The 10,464-nt window shown below is 38.1% G+C and overlaps 2 protein-coding genes across 3 annotated transcripts; both read left to right on the top strand.

Moving 5' to 3' along the window:
- The first annotated feature begins 43 nt into the window (after positions 1 to 43).
- LOC103955788 (putative 2-succinyl-6-hydroxy-2,4-cyclohexadiene-1-carboxylate synthase) lies at positions 44 to 3,640 on the top strand. 2 transcript variants are annotated; one of them, XM_009367689.3, is made up of 10 exons: positions 44 to 460; positions 1,478 to 1,572; positions 1,658 to 1,755; positions 1,875 to 1,924; positions 2,048 to 2,143; positions 2,242 to 2,331; positions 2,419 to 2,511; positions 2,633 to 2,728; positions 2,878 to 2,943; positions 3,319 to 3,640. In XM_009367689.3, exons 1-10 carry the CDS (start codon positions 242 to 244, stop codon positions 3,445 to 3,447), a joined length of 1,032 nt encoding a protein of 343 aa, XP_009365964.2. In that variant the 5' UTR covers positions 44 to 241; the 3' UTR covers positions 3,448 to 3,640. The 2 variants fall into 2 exon arrangements, with proteins under 2 accessions (XP_009365964.2, XP_048433957.1); XM_048578000.1 differs by having other exon boundaries at positions 3,309 to 3,523.
- Positions 3,641 to 4,326: 686 nt separating this feature from the next.
- On the top strand, positions 4,327 to 9,353 carry LOC103955750 (ribosome biogenesis protein WDR12 homolog). The gene is made up of 14 exons (XM_009367655.3): positions 4,327 to 4,596; positions 4,724 to 4,824; positions 5,578 to 5,684; positions 6,107 to 6,142; positions 6,259 to 6,344; positions 6,682 to 6,740; positions 6,819 to 6,929; positions 7,036 to 7,161; positions 7,689 to 7,832; positions 7,985 to 8,093; positions 8,215 to 8,351; positions 8,456 to 8,491; positions 8,592 to 8,687; positions 9,008 to 9,353. The coding sequence occupies exons 1-13, from the start codon at positions 4,434 to 4,436 to the stop codon at positions 8,682 to 8,684; spliced, it is 1,308 nt and encodes a 435-aa protein (XP_009365930.1). The 5' UTR covers positions 4,327 to 4,433; the 3' UTR covers positions 8,685 to 8,687; positions 9,008 to 9,353.
- Positions 9,354 to 10,464: the final 1,111 nt, after the last annotated feature.

Genomic DNA, 10,464 nt, shown 5'->3' with positions numbered 1-10,464 from the left:
CCGTTCATAGAATCGTGCGGCTGAAAAAAATTGACAATTTTCTGACCACCACACTGTGCCGTGCTGTCGAGCATCCCAGCAATCCAAGTAGCAATCCCACCGCTTGCAGTGTCGTTTATTTAACAGCAGGCTCTCTCTCTCTCTCTCTCTCTCTCTCTCTCTTCACTTCCAGTGGAAAGCAAAAACCAGCTGCAAAATCCGCACCTCTCTTTGCTGCTGCAAGATCACCGGAAGAATCAGAATGGTATTGCTAATGTGGGGAGCTGAGCCACCGTCGCCGCCGCCGCTGGGTAAGAAGGGTGGAAGCTTGCGGGGTCTGATCAGCAGGGGTGTGGTGCGTAGTGTGAGGGGTGCAGGTACAGATAATGGGTTCCCATTGTTTCTTCCAAAGGAGGTTGAAAAAATTAAGGACCCGTACGCCAGAACGTTGGCTCGGAGGATGGAGAGGCTCCCTGTGCCGGTAACCCACTAATCGCTTTCTCATTTTTTGGTTAATGTCCCTCATTTCTTTTCTTTACAAAGACGATACTCTAATTTACGTGGGGAGAAATCACGAGCTGGAGCTCCAGTGATAAATAGCAGATTACGAGACTTTCTTAAAATTATAAATTAGAGATCTCAAGTTTAAAAAACCGTTGCTGGCGTACAAGCTAGACTTTGGGAAGGTTAAAATAGCTCTACGAGTCTTCTAGCCCTCAGAATGGATATGGATAGATAACTATCGTTTGCTATCGGTTATCTTTTTAAAGGAAAAAAGATTTGCGAGGAGAGAGAGTTTGATGCGGAAAGAGGAAACTGGTCTAATCCACGTCTAAAATGTATGTTTAGTATCACTAATTATGATATTTTATCATGAGATAGATTGAGATAAATGATTTTCGTACACTATTTTCTTCATTTTCTCTTGCACGTCGTGAGGAGAAGAGGAACGAAAATCACGTTCTTTCGGATTAAAGGGATTCTTTATTTTTGCCATCTTTGTCTCGAAAGTCAAAAAAAAATATTTAAAAAATTTGGAGGATTATTCGATGTCATTCAACGAAAGGAACGGGTCCTTTTGCCATTTTTGTGAGGATGGAACTCACTGGATACAAGGGGTATAATAGTCAATTCGATAAGGTGGGAATATTCTATGTCATAAAATATGGTTTCTGAATATTTATTTACTAAATTATTTCTAGTTACAGTAAAAAAAAAAAAAAAACTCACAAAATAACCAAAGCCAAAGGTACTAATTTTTTCCAAGTTTTTATTTAAGATGAAACTTTAATATTTTCAGTTCAAATTTTACAATGTAGTAAATTTGGTTAACTTTAGTTGCGATCAATGGCAGTTCCAAGATTTTTAGTATGTGGTTGAGTTGAAATATTCATTGGAATTGTATCTGGTATATGGCTTGTGATGAAATGATTCACAATTTTCTCATCCACTTTGAAGTTATTCATTGACTAATGGCGGAAGCCGGTTGTGATTGCAGATAGGGTCGTCGGAAAGTTGTATTATGAGTAGTTGTGTAAGGCCTTTAAAACAAAGTGAGATCAATCCGGTGGTTCTACTCCATTGCTTTGACAGGTTTGTAATGCTTGCAAATTGCAGATTGACCGATACAATGTGAAGTCGTGTTGAACATGTTCCGTCATGTTTGTATCTTTTTTAGTTCTTGTTTAGAATGGAGGTGCGTGTACCCCCTGCTTGAAGAGGCTGGGTTGGAGGCTTGGGCTGTTGATGTTCTTGGGTGGGGCTTCTCTGATTTAGGTTATTTACCTGTCTTTTCCTCTTTGTTTTTCGACTTGATTGAGTTGTATACTTCCCGTCTCTTTTCTTGCCACAAGTGATTAATTTAATTCCGCTTAATCATTTGTTATCTGTACTAGAAAGGCGTCCACCATGCAGCGCGGCATCCAAGCGTGATCACCTCTATCAGGTGTCTATGCAATGTGATTTCCTTTTGCTTATTCTTTCGTTGGTCCACTAAACGTTGTTTCAGCCTCTCTACAATGGTGTAGACATTTTGTTATGTTAACTGGATTTCACATTTCAATTACAGTTTTGGAAGTCGTACATCAGAAGACCGATGATATTAGTTGGACCAAGCCTCGGTGGTTCTGTTGCAATTGACTTTGCATACCACTATCCAGTAGCTGTGAGTGTTGGTCATATTGAGATCCATAGCTCAAGATGTGTTGTTTAAGAAATTATACAGTGTGCATTTAATGGATTGATTTTATCTTTTATTTACAGGTCGAAAAGCTGGTTTTAATCAATGCAAGCGTCTATGCAGAAGGCATCGGAGACATGGCAAAGTTACCTAAAGCTGTAGCCTATGCTGGGGTGGGTGTCCACTTACAGTGGTATTTCAATCCTACGTGAATTCTCTTTTAATGCGCTTGCCAATCGTCTGATCTTTTTATTCACCAGGTTTCTTTATTGAAGAGCACCCCTCTACGCTTCTACGCAAATATGCTGGCCTTCAACGGCATTTCATTAGCTACAACCTTCGATTGGACTAATGTAAGATTTTCTGTTTGTATCAATAATACTTCTTTGTTCATACTCCAATTGGAACATACTGCCGAAACTTTTATCTTGGCATATTTGTCCTACGAGCTAACAGAGATTGTGTTATATTCAGGTCGGCCGCTTACACTGTCTGCAGCCTTGGTGGAAAGATGCAACTGTCAGTTTTATGACTAGTGGTGGCTATAATGTTATTTCTCAAATAAAACAGGTAAACTCTCGCCATCTTAATGAATACGGTACTTGAGTGGTAAACAGAATTCCGAAAGTCAGGGCGGGCAATACTAATCTTAAAACCCTGTTAATGTACGGGGGCAAATAAGCATTTGTGCAATAACATTATGAAACCGTATTTTACAGGTGAAGCAGAAAGTGCTTGTGATTTGCAGCGAGCAAGATAATATTATCAGCTACAAACAAACATTGGTAAGTTTTGAGCCGCTACCTGCTACTTAACTTTTGCTGTTATACTTGAACTGTGCATGTTTCACAATCATTTTAAGATGGAGGACTTAAAATTATTCTCTGAATCTTAAAAAGTGCACGAGAGATTGTTGAAATCGTTCCAAAATGCTCAACGGGCCTGTTTGCAGCATTTCGCAAACCCAACTTCAAAATCGATAGGCCTGTTTGAAGCATTTTGGAGAACTCGAGGCTAAATGTAGTGTGTGTGTGTGTGTGTGTGTGACCGCTGACTTTACCGCGTTCTAGCAAGTAGAAAGTAGAAACTGGAAGACATCCCAAAACGTCAACATTCATGCATTACTTAATTCAGTCTTGTTCCTTGTAAGTGATCTGCAGAGGTTACGCTGTGAGCTTCCGTTTGCAATCATGCGGCTAATACCAGATACCGGTCATCTCCCTCACGTCGAGAATCCCGCCTCCGTTGCAAAGCTAATTGCAGAGTTTGCTCGGAACGATCGTTGCTGAAGGGGACTGCGGCAGAACTTATGGGACTTATTCCCCGCTAAGAGGCCTATTGTTCTTCTTGGCAATACCAATGTTTTTCTTTAAACACTTCTTTTAATAGTTCTAATTCGTAGTTCCGGAACAGTTAGCAAAGAAATTTACGAATATTAGAGACGAGATATAGTTATGATTAAAATGTTTGGAATTCCGCTTCTCTAATATCCCTTATATTGAAAAATAAGGGAGGAGAATTCAAATGTCTTTTTCACGTTTGAAAGAAAAATACCACTAAACTAAGATCTAACACAAAATATTTACTAGCTATACGTAGACATCATATTTTGGACGATATGCATAGACGTTGCGGTCTATATAAGATGAGTTTAAATAATTAAAAAACGTGATAAATTATGAGTCCAAATCTTGAGGATTCATGAATCGTGTTCGTTTATCATATATTGTGCCGTTATTATATTCGTTTATTATGTTGTGCTGCTAGAAATCATTTTAAATATTTTTATTTAAAAATAAATGTAAACAATACTTGAAAAAAATTAAATCGTGTTCGTACATCATATATTGTGCGGTTAGAAATCATTTTAAATATTTTTATTTAAAAATAAACATAAACAGTATTTGAAAAAAATTGACCGTACAATATATAATAAACGAACACCTCACGATTCACGGATTCTCATCCTCATCAAAATAATCCAAAGAAGATTATAAATTATGAGCAAGATCATTAAATATAAAAAATCAACGATATAAATCTGGAAATATTTGAACCTGTTACTCAAATAAAGCAACGTACGAAAAAAAATTTATTTTGTCTCTAAAACGAAACGTAACGGTGCGTTTCGCACGACTCTAGTTTCTTTCGGTTACTAAGCCCTAGATTCCTTTCATCCCTTCCGTCTTAAACCCTGCTGCTAGCCCGCTCACACCTCTCTCTCCCCTCCTCCTCTTTCTCTCTCTATAATCTCTTCCACCAGAGAAGCAGAGAGATGGACGCCGACGGAAATTCCGAAGAGCCGTCGCGTCTGGTCCTCGTCCGCTTCAAAACGGACCTCGGCCACCCCTACAAAGTTCCAGAATCCTCCATTTCCATCCCCGCCAATCTCACCCGCTTCGGCCTCTCGACCGTCGTCAACAACCTCATCAAATCAGGTAACCTGTCATATTCCCACACATGTTTTTCCATCCGCCATTGTTTATCTGATTGGCTGCTGCCTGTGGAAAAAAAAAGGATTTTGCTTTTTGGTGTTCTGAAGCTATGATTGGTGATTGTGATCAGGAAACCCCGATTGGGAATCGGAGCCTTTCGATTTTCTTATCAAGAATGAGCTGGTTCGAATGTCGCTCGAAAAGTTCCTTCTTGCCAAGAACATTTCCGCGGTGCGTATCTCCGATTTTTTGGATTCAATTTGCAATTTGTTGTGTGAATTGTGTGCATAAGTTTTCTGATAAAATGCTGTAACCTTTATGTAATTGCAAGCAACATGGAAATAGAGAGGAATGCTGAGAGAATGGTCAAAAGTGACGGGATTGGAACAGCGGAATTTAGAAAGTTATCAGCTTGGTTAATGATAGGCTTCACCACAGGATTTGTAATTTACTTGTTCCATCTTAAAACGAGATAAAGTGAAGTTGAAAAACGAAACATAGTTTTTTGTTCATTAGACGGGATTTCTAAGTTACACTTCGTTAGGTGTAACTTTGGACATAGGATTTAATTGCTTCAAGTTCCATCGTAAAGTTCCTCGGAATTTTGTAAAGTCTGTTTCAGAGTCTTCAAACTGGATACTTAAGAAACCAACAAGAGTTAATCTAATTGGGTAAATTACTTCGGTCAGCCTCATAACATGAGTTTTGCAATTGTGTTTCTGGTTTCACAACTAGGAAAAAATTGAGTTTATCGATTATTTAATTGCGCTTTAATATACTGGTTGGGTTAGGAATCAGATTTATTTTTGGTCTATTTTAAATTTTAGTGTCAATTGTGGATGCTATCTTCTAAATTAGAGTGGAATGGGTCTTGTGTTGAATATGTTGCTTTAACGAGTTTATTTTAGGTAAGTTTATTTCATTATTGTCATTTTTTCCATCTTTTTTATTTGATATCTAACGATAGGTTTATGATTATTACAGGAGAGGATATTGGAAATTGAATATATACGGGCTGTGGTCCCACGCAAAGAAGAAGAACCTTCTTTACATAATGACTGGGTCAGTGCAGTTGATGGTTCTAGTCCCAGGTATACCCACCACAATTTGTAATGTGTACTACATATCTTCACGGAAGTCTATAAATACTTGGTTGCTCCTAAAGTGTGTAGCGATAAACTCTTATCCTGCATGGCTTGGGTGCAGTATGTAAACAATAAGGATATATCTGTTGCTAATAAAGTGTGAAGTTGGAGTAAATTTTTTGAGCTGAGGAGTTGTAGTTAGGTCCTCTTATTAAGTAAGGTGGCATGGAATAGCTATCTTGAAAAGTATTATTTTCAGTTCTACTCCAAGTCTCTTCAGAGGAAACCTTCAATTGTCATTTCTCGGAATATGTTAACTTGCATTGTGGTGCAATATGAAGTTATTTCTGAAACATTATCTTAAATTTGATATTCTTGTTTTGGCCCAAAAGTAGTTTGAAACTCCTGTAATTTGTATTCTATGGCAGGTTCTTTTTGACAGGCTGCTACGATGGTTTGGGAAGGTAATTGCTCTAAAAAGTTTTGATTCTTTTCTTGTGTACCTTATGATTTCTCATGTGGATACACCCAAAATAAGGAAGCTTGTTATTTGCTTTTGTTGAATTTGGTCTTCTTTTAGGGTATGGAAAGCTGCTGGAGCATGTACACATATTCTGGAAGGACACAGTGAACCTGTTACTTCAGTTAGTATAATCAATCCAAAAGGTAGCTATAAGATCTAACTGTTGATAATTGGCTTATTCCTTGTTGAATGTGGCCACAATACTGTTTTAATCAGTTCTTTAGTGAATGTCAATTAACGCTGCCAACTACTTGCATTTTTTCAGTTCTGAGTTTTCGAGGACCAATTTATTATGGCATCCTCATTGTTTTTGCTTTTGGATTCGAAATTTTTTTAATGTCTAATGGGATACTTCTGTGCATGAATTTTTGTGTGTTAGGAGGTGGTTTTTTTACCTGGTAGCTGATTAGGTGGTGCAGTTCCCAATATCTATATTATCTTGTCACAAGTGCTTAAGCTGTTATTCATCTTCTTATGCAGGTGGAGACAGTGTTACCGTAGCTACTGCTTCGAAAGATCGGACACTGAGGCTGTGGAAGGTAATTGGATGACCATACTGTTATCACAAGGATAGTATGATGTGTATACTAATATTTATTATTTTTTTTTTGGGGAAGTTCAATGCAGAAGAGACCCAAAAAAATCCTTTGAAGATAAGAGCATTCAAAATTTTACGTGGACATACAGCAGCTGTTCAAAGTGTTGCTGCTCAGACCTCTGGAAACATGGTCTTGTCTACTTCTGATTTCCAATATGTAATTTGATAAGTAGTGTACATGAGATTGGGCTTTGTCTATAACTTACCTTTTCTTTTGTCTTCTTACATATGATTAGGTCTGTTCAGGCTCTTGGGATTCTACTATCAATTTATGGCAGACAAATGAGCCTGATTCAGAAGGTGATACTGTGTCAACGAAGAAGAGAAAAAAGACTGGTCAAGAAAAGGAATCGCAGTGGGAGGTATGTGATATGCTTGTATATTGAATTTTATATAGAGGGGTTTAATAATTTTTGGGGTGACATTCAATTGACTAAGTGGGGACAGGCTTATTAAATATTTAACTCAGGTTGCACACGGTATGTACAACTTCCGAGCCCTAACAAATGGCTCATCACTTTGTTATCGGTTGAAATTTTTGCACTAGAGAATTCTTGATGGTTTCTTTGGTTCTGCATATGAATTAAATTTCATAATGTTATGCAAAACAATATTTTTTGATCTAATGTAGAAGTAATGGAAAGATTAATTCATTTAAGGGAAATGTCTATGTAAGAAAAATAGATCAATTATATCCTTGAAGGGGATGCCTAACTGGTTTTTTAATTTATTAAAGAGTTGTTCAGCTAGAAATCAATGACGTGTTTACTTTTTTTAGATTTAAAAGATTATTGCATTAATGATCGTGGTAATTGATAGTTATGGTTGTAGTAATGAGCCAGATTGTTTTCCCTGGTAATTGATAGTTATGATAAATTATACGTCACAGGGGGAGGCTGTTTCTTCTCTAGTAGGCCATACACAATGCGTATCTACTGTAAAGTGGCCGGAGCCTAAAACAATTTATTCTGCATCGTGGGACCATTCCATTAAAGAGTGGAATGTCGAGAGAGGCACGGCCACGTCGACAATAGTAAGTGCAAATAGCCTTAGCATTCTGTTGTCTGAAGTCTTTTTTCACAACCATGCTTATGTACTTTCTGTGGCATCAAATCACACAACATCCTGGCATTTGCTCTCTCAGAGTTATTAAATATGCATGTGGTAACATTCTCCTTGTGACAGTACCATGATAAAGTACTCAACTGCATTGATATTGGAGGTGAAGGTTCTGCTTTGATTGCTGCTGGTGGTTCTGACCCCATTGTTAGGGTATGGGATCCTCGTAAACCAGGTCCGTTAGACTTCTCAAGTGTTCTGCTCTCTCTCTCTCTCTCTCTCTCTCTCAGCGCACACAAACACAAACAAACTAAAGAACACAAACATCTGACGTGGAGGTTTTATTTATTTCCTAGGAACTTCTGCTTCTATCAAAACTTTCTCATCTCACACTTCTTGGGTTACGGCATGCAAGTGGCATCAGAAGTCTCCATTTCATTTAGTCTCCGCATCTTATGATGGAAAAGTTATGCTGTGGGATACGAGAACTGCTGTATGCCTCCTCCTTGTTTTTGTTTTCTTACAATGGTTCACGACTTCTGCCCAGTGTGACCTTTAGATGAATTTGTTACTCAATAATAGTGTTTTCTCTTGCAGTGGCCCTTGTTTGTCTTTGATTCACACAAGGACAAGGTACAACATTATTCTCTCTTTCTATCATTTTAATGTCCTTTTTTCGTTAGTGTTCTAAAATTCAATCTATTTCTTAACTGTGAAATTTGCTGTAACTCAGGCGCTATGTGCTGACTGGTGGAAAGGTGATACTGTGCTTAGTGGTGGTGCAGATTTCAAGCTTTGCATGACTTCCGGGGTTTCTGTGCTATGAGAGGTAAAAGTTCCAACTTTTATAGGTTATTTGGAAAATTTAATGTCCATCCCAACTATCAAAGCACAGAAACTTGTCGTATACCTACACACATTAGAGAAACAAGACAACGTATCTATCAGTTTTAAACCTTTATTTGTTCGTCTGGGTGCATATCTACATGGACGAGTTTTGCCTTGAAAGTTTGTGTTGATTTGATAATCCTGCTTTCTGCTGTACTTCATATGTGGCATTAAAAGCTCAAAGATTCTGTCTCGAAACGTTTTGCTTTAGTTTGTTCTGTTGCGTGATGATAATTTCAGTATTTCTGCCATTGCTTTCAGCCATAAGCAGAAGAGTGATTTAAAGATGGAAGGACTTTTGCATCGCTTACCGCATGCTTGAATCTCTACGTGTTTCATGATCGTCTGGAAATTGGTTGCGAGAATGGAGGCAATCTGAGTATTGTGTCTACGGGGGATGTTTGACCGTGGCTTTTGGTGCCTCACATGGCCGGAGAATATATAGTCTCGGAGCTATTTTTTGGTCCAAGGCAGACTCTGGCTCTCGTTGTACGATTGCTTGATTATATCTTATAATTTTTTTGGTAACTTTGTACTTTTGGAGGTTTGCTTCAATTCTGTAAACGGTGGTCCGTCCTATCATTAATTTTATCAGTCTTAAAATTTAGCGTTGTTCTTTCGCGTGCGTTTGCCCAAATTACGAACATATACGCTATAATTCATAACACAAGTGGAGGGATGTTTGAAAGAAAATAAAAATCCTTCCACTCTACTTGTATAACATATTGCTTTGTGTTCCGAGCACATTGAAATGTTGAAAAGTTTCTGTGCGTTGGAGGACTTGAGGATTGCAATTGTGTAAGCTGAGAATCCAAGTGGACGGGAGGGGAGAATAAATTTTTGAGAACTTACGAAAAGCTCCAAATACTATTCATTTTAACAAAAATCACATTTTTAATCTAAAAAGTCAATCATGTTATTATTCATTTTACCTTTTATTTTGTAGTTTTCAAGCTCTTTTAATTAATTTTCTTTAAAAATTTTTGTTTTAACCAATTTTAAAAAATACACCCTTAGTTAACAGATGCTTAAGGTTCACCCGAAATCAACCAAAAAAAAATTGGGTGATTAATGGGTTCAACTGTTAACATTTTTTATAACAAATGATATTATCAACGAACCGTTAACCACTCAACAACTCGTTAAGTCTACACCCAAATGCTGATTTAAACGGGGTGGGTTAGATTGGGTCGGGTTAGTCGGTTGGGTTGAAGTTGCCACTCCTAACTGTGGGAATGGATTTTGGCGCGAGAATTCGGTTAATTAATTTCCAGTTCCTATTTTACCCCTGCGACCTCCGTTGATGAGTTTGTTAGGGGCGGTTGAATTCCGTTGATGAGTTTGTTAGAGGCACTGAGCAGTGTAATTAGAGAGAGAGAGAGAGAGAGAGAGAGAGAGAGAGAGAGAGAGTGAGTTAGAGAGAGAAAGACTATAAATAGCCGCACATAGCTAGTTCATTTCTTCATAGTTTTTCATAGCACAATGGCCTTCAACTTTCTCTCTCTGAATTTCCCAAAACTCCCTCTAGATCTCTGCCTCTCTCTCTCTCTCACTCATCTTCTTTCTTTTTCTTTCTCTCTCATCTACTTTCTCTCTCTTTCTCGCTCTCTCTTCTTGCCGTGCTTCTTGCACATCATGCAAGCCGCCGCCGTACCGGAATGGCAGCGTCAGTTTGATCTGTGGTTTCTCACTCTGCTCGACCACCTCTGCGAGTCTGA

The sequence above is a fragment of a genome, unplaced genomic scaffold, assembly GCF_019419815.1.
Source record: "Pyrus x bretschneideri cultivar Hongxiangsu unplaced genomic scaffold, Pyrus_bretschneideri_v1 Contig12, whole genome shotgun sequence".
Taxonomy (NCBI): Eukaryota; Viridiplantae; Streptophyta; class Magnoliopsida; order Rosales; family Rosaceae; genus Pyrus; species Pyrus x bretschneideri.
Note: the sequence above shows the minus strand (reverse complement) of the source record. Positions and strands in the feature narration are given on the sequence as shown.